The sequence below is a fragment of the Cottoperca gobio genome, unplaced genomic scaffold (genome assembly GCF_900634415.1).
Source record: "Cottoperca gobio unplaced genomic scaffold, fCotGob3.1 fCotGob3_254arrow_ctg1, whole genome shotgun sequence".
Classification (NCBI taxonomy): Eukaryota; Metazoa; Chordata; class Actinopteri; order Perciformes; family Bovichtidae; genus Cottoperca; species Cottoperca gobio.
This window is the reverse complement of record NW_021166876.1, coordinates 185,001-206,910: the sequence shown is the minus strand read 5'-3', so window position 1 is coordinate 206,910 and position 21,910 is coordinate 185,001. Positions and strand designations below refer to the sequence as shown.

General features: G+C 42.1%; 1 protein-coding gene across 1 annotated transcript in view; it reads left to right on the top strand.

Annotated features, from left to right (window-relative positions):
* LOC115005110 (T-lymphoma invasion and metastasis-inducing protein 2-like) overlaps positions 1 to 14,793 on the top strand; it is a 39,466-nt gene extending 24,673 nt beyond the window's left edge. Inside the window, exons 13-23 of the mRNA XM_029426916.1 lie at positions 2,350 to 2,538; positions 2,734 to 2,802; positions 2,878 to 3,003; positions 3,090 to 3,198; positions 3,470 to 3,649; positions 6,258 to 6,376; positions 6,476 to 6,584; positions 6,676 to 6,734; positions 12,525 to 12,615; positions 13,435 to 13,522; positions 13,709 to 14,793. Of these exons, the coding sequence (XP_029282776.1) occupies positions 2,350 to 2,538; positions 2,734 to 2,802; positions 2,878 to 3,003; positions 3,090 to 3,198; positions 3,470 to 3,649; positions 6,258 to 6,376; positions 6,476 to 6,584; positions 6,676 to 6,734; positions 12,525 to 12,615; positions 13,435 to 13,522; positions 13,709 to 14,252 (1,683 nt within the window). The 3' untranslated portion in view covers positions 14,253 to 14,793. The remainder of the gene's footprint in view (positions 1 to 2,349; positions 2,539 to 2,733; positions 2,803 to 2,877; positions 3,004 to 3,089; positions 3,199 to 3,469; positions 3,650 to 6,257; positions 6,377 to 6,475; positions 6,585 to 6,675; positions 6,735 to 12,524; positions 12,616 to 13,434; positions 13,523 to 13,708) is intronic.
* The last annotated feature ends 7,117 nt before the right edge of the window (positions 14,794 to 21,910 follow it).

The following is a 21,910-nucleotide window of genomic DNA, read 5'->3' as shown; positions in this document are numbered from 1 at the left end:
TGTATATCTGTGTAACTCTGTGTATATCTGTGTACTCTGTGTACTCTGTGTATATCTGTGTAACTCTGTGTATATCTGTGTAACTCTGTGTATATCTGTGTAACTCTGTGTAACTCTGTGTAACTCTGTGTATATCTGTGTAACTCTGTGTATATATGTGTAACTCTGTATATCTGTGTAACTCTGTGTAACTCTGTGTAACTCTGTGTATATATGTGTAACTCTGTGTATATCTGTGTAACTCTGTGTATATCTGTGTAACTCTGTGTATATCTGTGTAACTCTGTGTATATCTGTGTAACTCTGTGTAACTCTGTGTATATCTGTGTAACTCTGTGTATATCTGTGTAACTCTGTGTATATCTGTGTAACTCTGTGTAACTCTGTGTATATATGTGTAACTCTGTGTATATCTGTGTAACTCTGTGTATATCTGTGTAACTACTCTGTTGTTTCTCTGTTTTCTTAGTTTTTCTCTGTTTTCTTTGTTTTCCTCTGTTTTCTTTGTTTGTTCTTTGTTTTTCTCTGTTTTCTCTGTTTTCTTTGTTTTTCTCTGTTTTTCTCTGTTTTCTTTGTTTTTCTCTGTTTTTCTCTGTTTTCTTTGTTTTTCTTTGTTTTTCTCTGTTTTCTTCTCTGTTTTTTCTCTGTTCTTCTTTGTTTTTCTCTGTTTTCTTTGTTTTTTCTCTGTTTTCTCTGTTTTCTCTGTTTTCTCTGTTTTCTTTGTTTTTCTCTGTTTTTCTCTGTTTTTCTCTGTTTCTCTGTTTTCACTTTTGTTGTTTTTCTCTGTTTTTCTCTCTGTTTTTCTTCTCTGTTTTTCTTCTGTTTTCTTTGTTTTTCTCTGTTTTTCTCTGTTTTCTTTGTTTTTCTCTGTTTTCTCTGTTTTTCTCTGTTTTCTTTGTTTTTCTCTGTTTTCTTTGTTTTCTCTGTTTTTCTCTTTTTCTCTGTTTTTCTCTGTTTTCTTTGTTTTCTCTGTTTCTCTGTTTTTCTCTGTTTTTCTCTGTTTTTCTCTGTTTTCTCTGTTTTCTCTGTTTTTCTCTGTTTCTCTGTTTTTCTCTGTTTTTCTCTGTTTTCCTTTGTTTTCTCTGTTTTCTTGTTTTCTTGTTTTTCTCTGTTTTCTCTGTGTTTTCTTTGTTTTCTCTGTTTTTCTTTGTTTTTCTCTGTTTTTCTCTGTTTTCTCTGTTTTTCTCTGTTTTTCTCTGTTTTCTTTGTTTTCTCTGTTTTCTTTGTTTTTCTCTGTTTTCTCAGTTTTCTCAGTTTTCTTTGTTTTCTCTGTTTTCTTTGTTTTTCTCTGTTTTCTTTGTTTTCTTTGTTTTTCTCTGTTTTTCTCTGTTTTCTCTGTTTCTTTGTTTTTCTCTGTTTTTCTGTTTTCTCTGTTTTTCTCTGTTTTTCTCTGTTTTCTTTGTTTTTCTCTGTTTTCTTTGTTTTTCTCAGTTTTCTTTGTTTTTCTCTGTTTTCTCAGTTTTCTTAGTTTTTCTTTGTTTTTCTCTGTTTTTCTCTGTTTTCTTAGTTTTTCTTTGTTTTTCTCTGTTTTCTTTGTTTTTCTCTGTTTTTCTCAGTTTTCTTTATTTTTCTCTGTTTTCTTTGTTTTTCTGTTTTCTCTGTTTTTCTTTGTTTTCTCAGTTTTTCTCTGTTTTCTCTGTTTTTCTCTGTTTTCTTTGTTTTTCTCTGTTTTTCTTTGTTTTTCTCTGTTTTTCTCTGTTTTCTTTGTTTTTCTCTGTTTTTCTCTGTTTTCCTCTGTTTTTCTCCGTTTTTCTCTGTTTTCTCGTTTTTCTCTGTTTTCTTTGTTTTTCTCTGTTTTCTTTGTTTTTCTTTGTTTTTCTCTGTTTTCTTTGTTTTCTTTGTTTTTCTCTGTTTTTCTCTGTTTTTTTTGTTTTTCTCTGTTTTCTCTGTTTTCTTTGTTTTTCTCTGTTTTCTTTGTTTTTCTCTGTTTCTCTGTTTTCTTTGTTTTTCTCTGTTTTCTCTGTTTTCTTTGTTTTCTCTGTTTTCTTTGTTTTTCTCTGTTTTCTTTGTTTTTTCTGTTTTCTCTGTTTTCTCTGTTTTCTCTGTTTTTCTCTGTTTTCTCTGTTTTTCTCTGTTTTCTTTGTTTTTCTCTGTTTTCTTATTTTTCTTTGTTTTTCTGTTTTCTTTGTTTTCTTCTGTTTTCTCTGTTTTCTGTTTTCTTTGTTTTCATGGGCCCTCAGAGATCAGCTGGTCTGTGAGGGAAGTGTGTGTGTTTGAAGCTGTGTGTGTTGGGATGATGAACGAGGCGTCTGGTTGTTCGGCCCTTCGTCCTCCTTCAGGGTGAATCCGTGTTCCTGTTTCCTCAGTTCTTCTGTTTCATTCACAGTCTGTGTTTCCTTTTGTCCTCAGAACGTGGAGCGGGTTCACGCTCTCTATCAAACCTTCCCAGAATGCCGAGCGGCAGAGACTGATGTTCCCAGGAACCCGTACAGCCGGGAGGCCGGCCTGCAGCCCCCGAGCCCCGCCCACCTCAGTGTGTGTCAGCGTCTGCGGAAAGTCATCCAGGAGCTGGTGGACACCGAGAAGTCCTACGTCAAGGTCAGTACTGCAGGAATACTGCAATACTAATACTGCAGGAATACTACTGCAGTTGCCCCTCCCTATTATTGAGGTCTATTTGATTATGTATAACTAAATATATAAACACCATGTTGTCTGTTGGGCTGGCAGTTTCTATCTCGTATTCTGTATTGTATCTCCTCACACTGTTTGATGTTGACCTTGTCGTCTCAGGACCTGGTGTGTCTGTTCGAGCTGTACCTGACGCCGCTGCAGAAGGAGCCCTTCCTCAGTAAAGCAGAGGTACAAACACAGAATCTCTTCCTCTGCTGAGAGCTTCAGGTTGTTCTCAGTCTCTGACGCAGCTCTCGCCCTCAGATGGAGGCGTTGTTCGGCAGCCTGCCGGAGATGTTGGACTTTCAGAAGGTTTTCCTTCAGACGCTGGAGCAGAGGATCGCTTCCTGTCCCAACTTCAGCAGCCTAGAGACACCGGGGCAGTTCAAGGTGGAGACTCGGACACTGCTGCGTTGTTTCAGGGGATTTAATCCTCTGAGCCAGAGTTTTCAACATTTTCTCTCTTTTGCTCAAAGAAACTCCTGTTTTCGTTGGGAGGGTCTTTCCTGTACTACGCCGATCACTTCAAGCACTACAGCGGCTTCTGTGCCAATCACATCAAAGTCCAGAAGGTCCTGGAGAGAGGTGAGCCTCACACATTTAACTGCTTTAGTATTACTTACAAAACAGCATTGGGTCATTTCACTCAGATGTTGGTCTGAAAAACATTAATAATACTTTTAATATTTACAACCACGACTACTCCTGACGAAGAACTTTTGTATTTAAGAATCATAAGACCTTATTTATTTATTTTATTTTTAAAACATGATTTTCTGCATTCGGACATTTGGAACTGTAGAAGGACTTGTTGACATTTATTGTTCTGTGAATGTGAAATCTGTCGTTCTCACAGCGAAGACGGACGGAGCCTTCAAACACTTCCTGGAGGCGAGGAATCCGACCAATCAGCACTCGTCGTCTCTGGAGTCGTACCTGATCAAACCTGTGCAGAGAGTCCTGAAGTATCCACTGCTGCTGAGAGAGCTGGTGTCTCTGACCGACCCCGAGAGCCCCGAACACACACACCTGACAGGTACACACACACACACACACACACCTGACAGGTACACACAAACACACACACACCTGACAGGTACACACACACACACCTGACAGGTACACACACACCTGACAGGTACACACAAACACACACACACCTGACAGGTATACACACACACACCTGACGGGTACACACAAACACACACACACACCTGACAGGTACACACAAACACACACTCACCTGACAGGTACACACAAACACACACACACCTGACAGGTACACACACACACACACCTGACAGGTACACACACACCTGACAGGTACACACACACACCTGACAGGTACACACAAACACACACACACCTGACAGGTATACACACACACACACCTGACGGGTACACACAAACACACACACACCTGACAGGTACACACAAACACACACTCACCTGACAGGTACACACAAACACACACTCACCTGACAGGTACACACACCTGACAGATACACACATATCTGTACACACACACACACACACACACCTGACAGGCACACACACACCTTACAGGTACAAACACACCTGACAGGTACACACACACACACACCTGACAGGTACACACATATCTGTAAACACACACACACCTGACAGGTACACACATATCTGTAAACACACACACACCTGACAGGTACAAACAAACACACACACACCTGACAGGTACACACACACACACCTGACAGGTACACACACACCTGACAGGTACACACACACACACCTGACAGGTACACACACACACACCTGACAGGTACACACAAACACACACACACCTGACAGGTATACACACACACACCTGACGGGTACACACAAACACACACACACCTGACAGGTACACACAAACACACACTCACCTGACAGGTACACACAAACACACACACACCTGACAGGTACACACACACCTGACAGGTACACACACACACACCTGACAGGTACACACAAACACACACACACCTGACAGGTATACACACACACACACACACCTGACGGGTACACACAAACACACACACACCTGACAGGTACACACAAACACACACTCACCTGACAGGTACACACAAACACACACTCACCTGACAGGTACACACACCTGACAGATACACACATATCTGTACACACACACACACACACACACACACACACACACACCTGACAGGCACACACACACCTGACAGGTACAAACACACCTGACAGGTACACACACACACACACACACCTGACAGGTACACACATATCTGTAAACACACACACACCTGACAGGTACACACATATCTGTAAACACACACACACCTGACAGGTACAAACACAGGTTTGTACAGATTCTGGATCTGTCTTTGTATCACTCCATAAATCACTAAATCCTGTCAACACACAGAACTCTGTGCATCTCCTGCATGTAGTGAGTGTAGCGTGTATAACATGAGCTGTGAGTGACATGTGAACAAAGCCCTCTGCACAAAGCTTCAGAATATACTGAAGTGGAGATTTCTGTGTGAGAAAAAGCTCCTTTAGAGATATGTATTGTAACATTCATACATGTTGTACACACTACAGGTGAACAGAGTCATACATGTTGTACACACTACAGGTGAACAGGGTCATACATGTTGTACACACTACAGGTGAACAGGGTCATACATGTTGTACACACTACAGGTGAACAGAGTCATACATGTTGTACACACTACAGGTGAACAGGGTCATACATGTTGTACACACTACAGGTGAACAGAGTCATACATGTTGTACACACTACAGGTGAACAGGGTCATACATGTTGTACACACTACAGGTGAACAGAGTCATACATGTTGTACACACTACAGGTGAACAGGGTCATACATGTTGTACACACTACAGGTGAACAGAGTCATACATGTTGTACACACTACAGGTGAACAGAGTCATACATGTTGTACACACTACAGGTGAACAGGGTCATACATGTTGTACACACTACAGGTGAACAGAGTCATACATGTTGTACACACTACAGGTGAACAGGGTCATACATGTTGTACACACTACAGGTGAACAGAGTCATACATGTTGTACACACTACAGGTGAACAGAGTCATACATGTTGTACACACTACAGGTGAACAGGGTCATACATGTTGTACACACTACAGGTGAACAGAGTCATACATGTTGTACACACTACAGGTGAACAGGGTCATACATGTTGTACACACTACAGGTGAACAGAGTCATACATGTTGTACACACTACAGGTGAACAGGGTCATACATGTTGTACACACTACAGGTGAACAGAGTCATACATGTTGTACACACTACAGGTGAACAGGGTCAAACATGTAACTAACATATATCATGAAGCTTCCCCACTTCATGACTCACATCAACACAAGTTTATATTACAAGTGTTTAATATGTACATGAGGCGTTATGTAATGTAGCTGTGGAGAGGTTAAATCTACACACACACAGTTACACACACACACTCTGATGTTCTCATGTTCCTCTCATCTGAAGAAGATGTTAGAGAAGATGAATAACAGGTTTTGTCTGTACTGTCTCCCTCAAGTTACTTCTGTCAACTTGCTAACTGTAGTTCCTCTGGTGTCCACACAGAGGCGCTGAGAGCGATGGAGAAGGTGGCGACTCACATCAATGAGATGCAGAAGATCTATGAGGACTACGGCTGCGTGTTCGACCAGCTGGCTGCAGAGCACAGCGCTCCTGACAAACAGGTATGCACACACACACACACACACACACACACACACACACACACACAGCTGTGTGTTGTTGGACTTTCTCCGGTTATGTTATGTTCCCGCCCCCTGCAGGTGACGGAGATCTCGATGGGGGAGTTTCTGATCCACTCGTCGGTGGTGTGGTTGAACCCGCTGCCCTGCCTGGGACGCCTGAGGAAGGAGCCCGAGCTCACGCTGTTTGGTGCGTACACACTGATGCTTCTTCATGATGCGTGTGCAGATAAGTGTGCGTGTCCTGAGTGACGTTGAGCTTCTTCCTGCTGTGTCCTCAGTGTTCAAGCGAGCCGTCATCCTGGTTTACCGTGAGAACATCAAGCTGAAGAAGAGGATGGTGAGTCTCCTCTTCGTCCTCTGGGGATGTGTGGACATGTGTTGAGCTGTAAATACGAACTTACAGTTGCAGGCAGACTTCATGTGTCCATGTCATGAAGGCTCCGAGATGTGAGTGAGAACGATGTCCCCTCTGAGGACACACGGTGCGTTCAGGGACACTCGGGTCAGAGGTTTTAGATTTGACTGCTGAACAACGCAGACCACCAGTGGTCAGATGTTGTGGTGTTCTTGAACGCACCACTGCTCACAACTGTGGACTCACAAACATTTACAGAGTACACACAGTGAAGTACGCACAGTAGAGTACGCACAGTAGAGTACGCACAGTGAAGTACGCACAGTGAAGTACGCACAGTGAAGTACGCACAGTAGAGTACGCACAGTGAAGTACGCACAGTGAAGTACGCACAGTAGAGTACGCACAGTAGAGTACGCACAGTGAAGTACGCACAGTGAAGTACGCACAGTAGAGTACGCACAGTGAAGTACGCACAGTGAAGTACGCACAGTGAAGTACGCACAGTAGAGTACGCACAGTGAAGTACGCACAGTGAAGTACGCACAGTGAAGTACACACAGTAGAGTACGCACAGTGAAGTACACACAGTGAAGTACGCACAGTGAAGTATGCACAGTGAAGTACGCACAGTAGAGTACGCACAGTAGAGTACGCACAGTGGAGTACGCACAGTAGAGTACGCACAGTGAAGTACGCACAGTAGAGTACGCACAGTGAAGTACGCACAGTGAAGTACGCACAGTGAAGTACGCACAGTGAAGTACGCACAGTAGAGTACGCACAGTAGAGTACGCACAGTGAAGTACACACAGTAGAGTACGCACAGTGAAGTACGCACAGTGAAGTACGCACAGTAGAGTACGCACAGTAGAGTACGCACAGTGAAGTACGCACAGTGAAGTACGCACAGTAGAGTACGCACAGTGAAGTACGCACAGTAGAGTACGCACAGTAGAGTACGCACAGTGAAGTACGCACAGTAGAGTACGCACAGTAGAGTACGCACAGTGAAGTACGCACAGTAGAGTACGCATAGTAGAGTACGCACAGTGAAGTACGCACAGTAGTACGCACAGTAGAGTACGCACAGTAGAGTACGCACAGTGAAGTACGCACAGTAGAGTACGCACAGTGAAGTACGCACAGTAGAGTACGCACAGTAGAGTACGCACAGTAGAGTACGCACAGTGAAGTACGCACAGTGAAGTACGCACAGTAGAGTACGCACAGTGAAGTACGCACAGTAGAGTACGCACAGTGAAGTACGCACAGTAGAGTACGCACAGTGAAGTACGCACAGTAGAGTACGCACAGTGAAGTACTCATAGTGAAGTACGCATAGTGAAGTAAGCACAGTAGAGTACGCACAGTAGAGTACACATAGTGAAGTACACAGTGAAGTACGCACAGTAGAGTACGCACAGTAGAGTACACACAGTGAAGTACGCACAGTGAAGTACGCACAGTGAAGTACGCACAGTAGAGTACGCACAGTAGAGTACGCACAGTAGAGTACGCACAGTGAAGTACGCACAGTGAAGTATGCACAGTAGCAGTAGAGTACGCACAGTGAAGTATGCACAGTAGAGTACGCACAGTAGAGTACGCACAGTGAAGTACGCACAGTAGAGTACGCACAGTAGAGTACGCACAGTAGAGTACGCACAGTGAAGTACGCACAGTAGAGTACGCACAGTGAAGTACGCACAGTAGAGTACGCACAGTGAAGTACGCACAGTAGAGTACGCACAGTGAAGTACGCACAGTAGAGTACGCACAGTGAAGTACGCACAGTAGAGTACGCACAGTGAAGTACGCACAGTAGAGTACGCACAGTGAAGTACGCACAGTAGAGTACGCACAGTGAAGTACGCACAGTAGAGTACTCACAGTGAAGTACGCACAGTAGAGTACGCACAGTAGAGTACGCACAGTGAAGTACGCACAGTGAAGTATGCACAGTAGAGTACGCACAGTAGAGTACGCACAGTGAAGTACGCACAGTAGAGTACGCACAGTAGAGTACGCACAGTGAAGTACGCACAGTAGAGTACGCACAGTGAAGTACGCACAGTAGAGTATGCACAGTAGAGTACGCACAGTAGAGTACGCACAGTGAAGTACGCACAGTAGATTACTCACAGTGAAGTACGCACAGTAGAGTACGCACAGTAGAGTACGCACAGTAGAGTACGCACAGTAGAGTACGCATAGTGAAGTACACACAGTGAAGTACGCATCGTGAAGTACGCACAGTAGAGTACGCATAGTGATGTACACACAGTGAAGTACGCACAGTAGAGTACGCACAGTAGAGTACGCACAGTAGAGTACGCACAGTGAAGTACGCATAGTGAAGTACGCATAATGAAGTACGCATCGTGAAGTACGCATCGTGAAGTACGCATAGTGAAGTACGCATCGTAATGTACGCATAGTGAAGTACGCATAGTGAAGTACGCATCGTAATGTACGCACAGTGAAGTACGCACAGTGAAGTACGCACAGTAGAGTACGCACAGTAGAGTACGCACAGTGAAGTACGCACAGTAGAGTACGCACAGTAGAGTACGCACAGTAGAGTACGCACAGTGAAGTACGCACAGTAGAGTACGCACAGTGAAGTACGCACAGTAGAGTACGCACAGTGAAGTACGCATAGTGAAGTACGCACAGTAGAGTACTCACAGTGAAGTACGCACAGTAGAGTACGCACAGTAGAGTACGCACAGTAGAGTACGCACAGTGAAGTACGCACAGTAGAGTATGCACAGTAGAGTACGCACAGTGAAGTATGCACAGTAGCAGTAGAGTACGCACAGTGAAGTATGCACAGTAGAGTACGCACAGTAGAGTACGCACAGTGAAGTACGCACAGTAGAGTACGCACAGTAGAGTACGCACAGTAGAGTACGCACAGTGAAGTACGCACAGTAGAGTACGCACAGTGAAGTACGCACAGTAGAGTACGCACAGTGAAGTACGCACAGTAGAGTACGCACAGTGAAGTACGCACAGTAGAGTACTCACAGTGAAGTACGCACAGTAGAGTACGCACAGTAGAGTACGCACAGTGAAGTACGCACAGTGAAGTATGCACAGTAGAGTACGCACAGTAGAGTACGCACAGTGAAGTACGCACAGTAGAGTACGCACAGTAGAGTACGCACAGTGAAGTACGCACAGTAGAGTACGCACAGTGAAGTACGCACAGTAGAGTATGCACAGTAGAGTACGCACAGTAGAGTACGCACAGTGAAGTACGCACAGTAGATTACTCACAGTGAAGTACGCACAGTAGAGTACGCACAGTAGACTACGCACAGTAGAGTACGCATAGTGAAGTACACACAGTGAAGTACGCATCGTGAAGTACGCACAGTAGAGTACGCATAGTGATGTACACACAGTGAAGTACGCACAGTAGAGTACGCACAGTAGAGTACGCACAGTGAAGTACGCATAGTGAAGTACGCATAGTGAAGTACGCATCGTGAAGTACGCATCGTGAAGTACGCATAGTGAAGTACGCATCGTAATGTACGCATAGTGAAGTACGCATAGTGAAGTACGCATCGTGAAGTACGCACAGTGAAGTACGCACAGTGAAGTACGCACACAGTGAAGTACACACACAGTGAAGTACACACACAGTGGAGTACACACACAGTGAAGTACGCACAGTGAAGTACACAGTGAAGTACACAGTGAAGTACACACACAGTGGAGTACACAGTAGAGTACATGCACAGTGAAGTACACACAGTGAAGTACGCACAGTAGAGTACGCACAGTGAAGTACGCACAGTAGAGTACGCACAGTAGAGTACGCACAGTGAAGTACGCACACAGTGGAGTACACAGTAGAGTACACACACAGTGAAGTACACACACAGTAGAGTACACGCACAGTGAAGTACGCACAGTGAAGTACGCACAGGGAAGTACGCACGGTGAAGTACGTACAGTAGAGTACGCACAGTAGAGTACGCACGGTGAAGTACGCACGGTGAAGTACGCACAGTGAAGTACGCACAGTGAAGTACGCACAGTGAAGTACGCACAGTAGAGTACGCACAGTAGAGTACGCACAGTGAAGTACGCACAGTAGAGTACGCACAGTAGAGTACGCACAGTAGAGTACGCACAGTGAAGTACGCACAGTAGAGTACGCACAGTGAAGTACGCACAGTAGAGTACGCACAGTGAAGTACGCATAGTGAAGTACGCACAGTAGAGTACTCACAGTGAAGTACGCACAGTAGAGTACGCACAGTAGAGTACGCACAGTAGAGTACGCACAGTGAAGTACGCACAGTAGAGTATGCACAGTAGAGTACGCACAGTAGAGTACGCACAGTGAAGTACGCACAGTAGAGTACTCACAGTGAAGTACGCACAGTAGAGTACGCACAGTAGAGTACGCACAGTAGAGTACGCATAGTGAAGTACACTCAGTGAAGTACGCATCGTGAAGTACGCACAGTAGAGTACGCATAGTGATGTACACACAGTGAAGTACGCACAGTAGAGTACGCACAGTAGAGTACGCACAGTGAAGTACGCATAGTGAAGTACGCATAGTGAAGTACGCATCGTGAAGTACGCATCGTGAAGTACGCATAGTGAAGTACGCATCGTAATGTACGCATAGTGAAGTACGCATAGTGAAGTACGCATCGTGAAGTACGCACAGTGAAGTACGCACAGTGAAGTACGCACACAGTGAAGTACACACACAGTGAAGTACACACACAGTGGAGTACACACACAGTGAAGTACGCACAGTGAAGTACACAGTGAAGTACACAGTGAAGTACACACACAGTGGAGTACACAGTAGAGTACATGCACAGTGAAGTACGCACAGTGAAGTACGCACAGTAGAGTACGCACAGTAGAGTACGCACAGTGAAGTACGCACAGTAGAGTACGCACAGTAGAGTACGCACAGTGAAGTACGCACACAGTGGAGTACACAGTAGAGTACACACACAGTGAAGTACACACACAGTAGAGTACACGCACAGTGAAGTACGCACAGTGAAGTACGCACAGGGAAGTACGCACAGTGAAGTACGCACAGTAGAGTACGCACAGTAGAGTACGCACGGTGAAGTACGCACGGTGAAGTACGCACAGTGAAGTACGCATCGTAATGTACGCATAGTGAAGTACGCATAGTGAAGTACGCATCGTGAAGTACGCACAGTGAAGTACGCACAGTGAAGTACGCACACAGTGAAGTACACACACAGTGAAGTACACACACAGTGGAGTACACACACAGTGAAGTACGCACAGTGAAGTACACAGTGAAGTACACAGTGAAGTACACACACAGTGGAGTACACAGTAGAGTACATGCACAGTGAAGTACGCACAGTGAAGTACGCACAGTGAAGTACGCACAGTAGAGTGCGCACAGTGAAGTACGCACAGTAGAGTACGCACAATAGAGTACGCACAGTAGAGTACGCACACAGTGAAGTACACAGTGGAGTACACAGTAGAGTACACACACAGTGAAGTACACACACAGTGGAGTACACACACAGTGAAGTACACACACAGTGAAGTACACACACAGTGAAGTACACACACAGTGGAGTACACAGTAGAGTACACACACAGTGAAGTACACATACGAGTACACACACAGTGAAGTACACAGTGGAGTACACAGTGGAGTACACACAGTGTGTAGTGACAGTAACTCAGGTACTTGAGTCGTGTGTAATATTTATCAGGTTTGTTGTTTGTTGACAGACGGTGTCTCGCTCAGCTGATCTGGACCCCTTCAGGTTCCGCTGGTTAATCCCAGTTTCAGCGGTTCAGGTCAGACCGGCCAACATCACAGGTCAGTGAACACAATATGACTTCATCCACAGACCTGTGATCGTGGGACTTTATCAGATCTGACTTCCTTCCATTTTCAAAATAAAAGTCAGATTTCACACTGAGCTGATGAAACTCAGAGATCCACTTTAAAATACAAGGACTGGATTTTCACAATAAAAACGTTGCTCTGATGAAAAAACGGGCATAAAAATATAAAATATAAATATAATTTCCCAGATCTCTGATGCGTCAGCAGATGAAGTTATCGTCATCGTGCAGCTGCATCTGGATGAAGATGCAGAACAACATGAAGCTCACGACACGTTCATCCAAAATGCAATTTAAATGTTTCATTTCGACATATTTTAATTTAATGTTTTAATTGGCCTTGAATTGTAACGGTTTTATTTATTCTTAAGTTTCTTATTTGTGTTGGTGACTGAGTTTCTTTTATATTGTAGTTCAAATAAAGGTTGCAGTAGTTGTATTTAAGTACTATTGTTTTTACTGCAATACATTTATTTAATAACTTTAGATTTAGATTAATAATTCTAAATATAATAAACAGATAAATTATGATTGTTTTAATGGATTAAACTACCCAGCAATAATTAAAATGAGCTCCAGCTGCAACATGCATCAATAATTATAATAAATTATTAAATTAAATTATTCTGCAGAACTTTTACTTTTGGTATTTTAAGTAGATTTTGATGCTTTTGTATTTTTGCTTCAGTAAGATTTTAAACGCAGGACTTTTACCTGTAACAGAGTATTTCTACATTGTTATTATTACTACTTTGACTGCAGTAACGCATGTGCGTACTTGTGTTTTCAGGCTCGGAGAACGAGTGTGTGTGGGAGCTGGTCCACAGCCGGTCGGAGGTGGAGGGCCGACCGGAGACCGTGTTTCAGCTCTGCAGCAGGTAAAAGATGACTCACACGAGAACAGCAAGAAGAATCGTTTCAGTCTCGTGTAGTTCGAAGTGCGGAAACCAGAGACGCTTTGTTAAAGATGAGCCGCTCAGGTTGTGTGTGTAACACGTGTAAAGTGTATGTTAGTGCCATGTTACGTGTATTTCGTTATTCTGAGCGTCCTGTTTGTGTTTCAGTGGTCTGGAGACGAAGGCCAGCGTACTGCGAGCTTTGCGCTCCCTCCTCAGAGACCGAGCGCCCGCCGGCTCCCTGAGGAGGACCCGGCTGTCGACGGAGAGGAGCAGCTCCTGGAGGAGGAGGCAGCAGCGGTGTCGCTCCGACAGCCAGAGGACCGTGGAGGAGAGCCGCAGGGCCGGCATCGGCTCCATCCTGGGAGAAACCTGCTCGGAGCCCCTGCTGCCCCGCCGCGCCGCCTGCGACCCCACCGGGAAGAGAACCAGACTCTGCTCCCTGACCAGCGAGCTGGAGGCCCAGCTGCAGAGGCTGAACTTCACCGAGGAGGAGGCGGAGCGAGGAGCGGCGTCTCAGAGCGGCGACCGGAGGCACGTGGAGAAGAGGCGGAGCTCCAGTCTGCGACGGACCGCTGCAGGGGAAGCACCGGACATCCTGCTGGAGAGAGACTTCAGCGTGCAGAGCATGACCTCCATGATCAACGAGGACTGTTTCTACGACAGCGTGCTCGGGACACATCCGGCTGCTGTGCCCACGCTGCAGGGCTGACACGCTGCAGGGCTGACACGCTGCAGGGCTGACACGCTGCAGGGCTGACACGCTGCAGGGCTGACACGCCAGCCCGCACGACAAACTCCGGTTACACAACACACCTTAAGTTTTCTCCTTCAGTTTGACACTTACTGCTGTCGCTCACACGGGTCTTCAAATGTCTGAAAATACACAAAAAAAACTATTTAACGCACAAAGCATGGAAGACAGAACCTCGAGGACTCACCTGAGCTTACATACCTGCTGATCATTATTTAATATCTTCTGTCAGTTTGTCTGTCAGGTTTTTACTTTCTTCACTTTGAGGGATTCTGTAATTGAAGAACACCTTAAACAACAAGTGAACAAGTGAAGGGAACTGTAAGGAGAACATTTAAAGGTGCAACAGATCTTAAGGTTTTAAATTCTCACATCACGAGGATCTCATTGAGCAACATGTGGGAAATAAAACCTGAGAACCAGCGGAGAAGTTTCATCAAACTGAATCTGATCCTCCCCGTCTGAAGTCATGAAGTTATGAACTCATGAAGTTATGAAGTCATGAGGTTATGAAGTCATGAAATCATGAAGTCATGAAATCATGAAGTTATGAAATCATGAAGTCATGAAGTCATGAAATCATGAAGTTATGAAATCATGAAGTTATGAAATCATGAAGTCATGAAGTCATGAAATCATGACGTTATGAAGTCATGAAGTTATGAACTCTTGAAGTCATGAAGTCATGAAATTATGAAGTCATGAAGCTATGAACTCATGAAGTCATGAGGTTATGAAGTCATGAGGTTATGAAGTCATGAAATTATGAAGTCATGAAATCATGAACTCATGAAGTTATGAAGTCATGAAATTATGAAGTCATGAAATCATGAACTCATGAAGTTATGAAGTCATGAAGTCATGAAATTATGAAGTCATGAAGTTATGAACTCATGACGTTATGAACTCTTGAAGTCATGAAGTTATGAAGTCATGAAGTTATGAAGTCATGAAGTCATGAACTCATGAAGTTATGAAGTCATGAGGTTTTGAAGTCATGAGGTTATGAAGTTATGAAGTCATGAGGTTTTGAAGTCATGAGGTTATGAAGTCATGAAATCATGAACTCATGAAGTTATGAAGTCATGAAGTTATGAAGTCATGAGGTTATGAAGTCATGAAATCATGAACTCATGAAGTTATGAACTCAGGAAGTCATGAAGTCATGAAGTTATGAACTCATGAACTCATGAAGTTATGAAGTCATGAGGTTATGAAGTCTTGAAATCATGAAGTTATGAACTCATGAAGTTATGAACTCATGAAGTCATGAAGTTATGGACTCATGAAGTTATGAAGTCATGAACTCGTGAAGTTATGAAGTTATGAACTCGTGAAGTTATGAAATCATGAACTCGTGAAGTTATGAAGTCATGAACTCGTGAAGTTATGAAGTCATGAACTCGTGAAGTTATGAAGTTATGAACTCATGAAGTTATGAAGTCATGAACTCGTGAAGTTATGAAATCATGAACTCGTGAAGTTATGAAGTCATGAAGTTTGTTATGAACTCATGAAGTCATGAAGTTATGAAATCATGAACTCGTGAAGTTATGAAGTCATGAAGTTTGTTATGAACTCATGAAGTTATGAAGTCATGAAGTTATGAAGTCATGAAGTCGTGAAGCTAATAGACGACGGAGAGCTGCGACAGTATCTGAGCCGCTGTGAGGAACAAAGAGAATAAAGTTTTGAATCTTAAAAGAACACGATCATCATCTTGATGGAAGTCGTAATGTTTTACACTTTATTTTAATAATTACTGTATTAATGTTTAGATGTCACGACCTCGTTTCGACTTCAGGTTGTGACTTTAACTCAACTATTTATTTTGAAGTTAAAACTTTAAAAAGATTAAATGACGTCATGAAATTATTTATTATTGATGCATCTTGAAATATCACAATTATTCTCATAACATTTATATTAAATTACATTTTTATATATTAAAACGTTTTTCATGAAGTTTGGTTTAAAGTACAAACTTATTCCTACGACATGAGTTGTTTTTAAATTATGACTTTATTCTTTAAATATTAATTTCTTCATAATATTGTTAAAGTTTTATTTTTCTAAAAATAAGACTTTTTTTCTCGATGATTTTCGTCTCTTAAAAGCGACTTTATTCCCGTTACGTTACGTTCACAGCGGCTCTAACAATAATAACAATAAACTGCAGACGCTTCCTTCATGTTTCAGCACGAATGTTTAACGTTCAGGAAATACGGAACAATTCTTTTACTTTTACAAGAACAGCGAAGAAGATTTAGTGATGAAGACGATGAAGGAATAAAACCTTCATAGTTTGAGAAACTTTGCTTTTGCATTTTGTAAATCGCTGATTCAGCAGTTTCTTCAAGGACCAAAGACTCAACAACTTCCAGCGACCTCAGAAACTCAGAAGCACAAACTTCTGGAACTTTTTTCTAACACGACGATTTCAGAAGTCTTATTTTACATCTGAACTTCTTACCTCTTATATTTGGATCCCTGACAGAAGATGTGTTGAAGTCAGAAAGCAAACGAACGTGTCCTGTTGTTCGTCTTACAGTTTATCTCGTAGTTTTCTGTTCAACAGATTTTGACAAAAGCAGTTTGTATTGAAGCGTCTGCAGCTGCTGCGTCGCATCAACGCCTTTTATATCCCACTTATTATATTTATACATTTTGTGACAGAAACATTTTTAAATCAACTTTACTCAAGTTATTTTTATTAAAAGTGTTTGGTAATTTATTTTCTTAATGTTTGTGTAAATCTTTTGAACAACTTGATGCTGTTGAAGAACAATAAATGAGTATTTAATAAGTATTTAATTTATATTTATTTAATGCTGCGTTATCATAACATATTTGTTCATATCAACAACATATTTAGACTGGAAGCAGGGGAAACAGCTAGCCTAGCTTAGCATAATCAATGGAAGTTGGTGGAGATGGCTAGCCTAGCTTAGCATAAACACTGGAAGCTGGTGGAGACGGCTAGCCTAGCTTAGCATAATCAATGGAAGTTGGTGGAAACGGCTAGCCTAGCTTAGCATAAACACTGGAAGCTGGTGGAGACGGCTAGCCTAGCTTAGCATAATCAATGGAAGTTGGTGGAAACGGCTAGCCTAGCTTAGCATAAACACTGGAAGCTAAAGATAAACGTTTGTGCCAGAGATTATTTTCTACAATAATCCAAAATCCTGTGTGTGTGTGTGTGTGTGTGTGTGTGTGTGTGTGTGTGTATGTGTGTGTGTATGTGTATGTGTATGTGTATGTGTGTGTGTGTGTGTGTGTGTGTATGTGTGTGTGTGTGTGTGTGTGTGTGTGTGTGTGCAGCTGAGATAAAGCAATTCATTTATATTCCTGTCTGTGCGCTGATTGATGGTCGATGGAGCCTCGGGGGGTGTGTGTGTGTGTGTGTGTGTGTGTGTGTGTGTGTGTTTCTGCCAGATGGTTTGATTCTGCTCCTATTATCACTGTGAACGTGGGGGTCAAAGGTCAAACTGTCGGCTTTCATGTGAAGCTAATTTCAGCCGCATTAAACAACTTCTTTATGTGAGTCTGGGAATCTATTCTCCTCCTCCTCCTCTTCCTCCTCTTCCTCCTCCTCCTCCTCCTCCTCTTCCTCCTCCTCCTCCTCCTCCTCCTCCTCCTCCTCCTCCTCCTCCTTCTTCTTCTTCTTCTTCTTCTTTTAAACATTTAATGTAAAAGTCATTTAGTAAAAACATTAAACAGGATGAAGCTGATTTATCACATTTTAATAATTAGAAATAAAACAGATGTGATTATTAACAAGACTTCTAAATAAAACTTGACAGAAAAATAAAGATTACACAAAACAGTTACTTGAAATATGAAATGATTTAAATAGAATTATTTAAAACCTAACAGAGAATTAAAGATTAAACAAAACATTAAAAGTCTAACAAAAAAAGAAAAAGAAAAGCTTTAAATTACACAATCTAAACAAAATAACGTTTTTTAAATAAAATAAAATAAAAACAAAAACATTAAAAATCAAACAAGAAATCAAAGAAAACTAATTTAAAATGAAAAAGATTTATCAGAAGAAATATAAAAACAATTTAAAGAATTAAAGATTAAACAAACAAACAGAATTATTGGTGATCAGAATTAAAGAAAGCTGGATATTAATTCAACATATAAGATATAGATATATAGATAGTCTATATAGATATAGAACATATGAATCATATGAAGATTAGAATCATTCAACAGTTTTATAATAATTTAGTGTTTTTAGATAAATTATCTTTTCGTTTGACTGAAAATGCAATTAATCAATTTATTAAGTTTTCACATTGATCTCCTTCCACGCTCAAAGATTCATAAACTTTATATTATATATTATATATTATTATATTTAATATTTTATTCACGTTGCAGCGATGCTGCGTTCAAGGACGCTCCGACATCGGACATTTCAGAGTTGGCTTTACAGTTCATGTTTTATGTTTTTGTTATTAAATTATTAAGTTAATTTTAAGAAGAAAAATGTTCATTTAAAACATAAGTTTGTGTCTGTGAAAAGAAGCCGAGTGATAATAATAAACAAATTAAATACTTATTTATTGTTTGGCATTATTATAATTAATAATAATAATAATAATTTGTAGAATGTTCTAGTGTCGGTCTTTGAGTCCGAAGTGAAACATAAATAATTACTTTTAACAATGAACAATTAACAAAATGATAGATTTAACAAAAGAACGGAAACTAAAACATTTTAAATGATGTATTAAAATAACAGCTGTGGTGAATAAAGTGGCTTTTAAATGCTAATTTAATTTAATTAACCATTTCTGCAATTGTTCTCAACTGATTATAATCAAAAGGTTTATAATTACTGTGTGATTTATTCTTTATGTGAAGGTTCTGGAGTCACAAGATTATTCATTTAGTATTTAATTATATATTATTATATAAAATATACATATCACACAGATCAAAGGTTTGTACAGATTCTGGATCTGTCTTTGTATCACTCCATAAATCACTAAATCCTGTCAACACACAGAACTCTGTGCCTCTCCTGCATGTAGTGAGTGTAGCGTGTATAACATGAGCTGTGAGTGACATGTGAACAAAGCCCTCTGCACAAAGCTTCAGAATATAGAGAGGAATGAAAGTGGAAAGTTTGGTGTATGTAAGTGCTACTGAAGTGGAGACTTCTGCTGAAGAGTGTGAGAAAAAGCTCCTTTAGAGAAAAGCTCCTTTAAAGATATGTATTGTAACATTCATACATGTTGTACACACTACAGGTGAACAGAGTCATACATGTTGTACACACTACAGGTGAACAGAGTCATACATGTTGTACACACTACAGGTGAACAGAGTCATACATGTTGTACACACTACAGGTGAACAGAGTCATACATGTTGTACACACTACAGGTGAACAGGGTCATACATGTTGTACACACTACAGGTGAACAGAGTCATACATGTTGTACACACTACAGGTGAACAGAGTCATACATGTTGTACACACTACAGGTGAACAGAGTCATACATGTTGTACACACTACAGGTGAACAGGGTCATACATGTTGTACACACTACAGGTGAACAGGGTCATACATGTTGTACACACTACAGGTGAACAGGGTCATACATGTTGTACACACTACAGGTGAACAGAGTCATACATGTTGTACACACTACAGGTGAACAGGGTCATACATGTTGTACACACTACAGGTGAACAGAGTCATACATGTTGTACACACTACAGGTGAACAGAGTCATACATGTTGTACACACTACAGGTGAACAGAGTCATACATGTTGTACACACTACAGGTGAACAGACATACATGTTGTACACACTACAGGTGAACAGGGTCATACATGTTGTACACACTACAGGTGAACAGGGTCATACATGTTGTACACACTACAGGTGAACAGAGTCATACATGTTGTACACACTACAGGTGAACAGGGTCATACATGTTGTACACACTACAGGTGAACAGAGTCATACATGTTGTACACACTACAGGTGAACAGGGTCATACATGTTGTACACACTACAGGTGAACAGGGTCATACATGTTGTACACACTACAGGTGAACAGAGTCATACATGTTGTACACACTACAGGTGAACAGGGTCATACATGTTGTACACACTACAGGTGAACAGGGTCATACATGTTGTACACACTACAGGTGAACAGAGTCATACATGTTGTACACACTACAGGTGAACAGGGTCATACATGTTGTACACACTACAGGTGAACAGAGTCATACATGTTGTACACACTACAGGTGAACAGGGTCATACATGTTGTACACACTACAGGTGAACAGGGTCATACATGTTGTACACACTACAGGTGAACAGAGTCATACATGTTGTACACACTACAGGTGAACAGGGTCATACATGTTGTACACACTACAGGTGAACAGAGTCATACATGTTGTACACACTACAGGTGAACAGAGTCATACATGTTGTACACACTACAGGTGAACAGGGTCAAACATGTAACTAACAGATATCATGAAGCTTCCCCACTTCATGACTCACATCAACACAAGTTTATATTACAAGTGTTTAATATGTAAATGAGGCGTTAAGTAATGTAGCTGTGGAGAGTTTAAATCTACACACACACAGTTACACACAAACAACATGTTTCTGCTTTCAGAGCTTTAATCTTTTCAGGCCTTTAGAAATCCCAGATGTGAGTAAAGTAACTGCGACTCACTGTGTTGCTTTTCTTTAAGGGTCCACAAGCCACAGTTCAAAACCTCCATTAGAAATCTGCCCGTTTTAAAGCGACAGTAACTCCGAACACGATGAGCTCATCGCTCTGCGTCTCCGGTGGGAAACAAAGTGGTCTTCACTGTTTTCTTATTTGTTGTGAGTTACTGTATGAACACATTCATTAACAGTGTTGATGGGTACATTAACGCTCACGGGGACTTTAACGTGCCGTTTTCCCACAGGGAGAGAAAAGGTGTGTTTATTGTTTGCAGTTTGGTGCGAGCTGCCTGAGCGGGTTGGAGGCTGATAAGACCCAGACTGGAGGATTATGGTAATAACAGGCTGAGTGACTGCTGGGTCCCATCACAGCCCAAGATGGGTGGGCGGGCTGCGGACTCTTATCACCGTGTTGCAGTGAGCGATTTGTCACATGACGGCGACACCTTGGTTCCCACTGCAGCTGGACAAAGAACAGCTCGCCGGCTTTTATCACCAAACCAGGACGTTGATTGGTTTAAAAGCACGAATGATCCAGTCGGTCGTCTGAATTGTGTTTTCTCAGAGCGGAGGAGCCGCAGATATTATCAGTAATCATCAGTAATGAGCGTTTACCTTCACGCCCATCTTTAGGAGGTTGTTCCGCATTTTTCACGCGCTCGTAAAACTCTTTCCGTGACTGTTGGAGAACAAAACAAAATGTAACTGCTGTCACAGAGAAAACAATACAAACACAAGAATCCTTTTCAGGTGAACGGCTGCTTGTGTGTAGTCGAATGCGACAAAGAGGACGACTCCTGCAGGCGGCGTACCCCGCCATCAACTCATCAGATAAGAACGCTGCTCTGCGGCTCCTTCAGCGGCGCCGGTGACCTTCAGGGTTACAAAC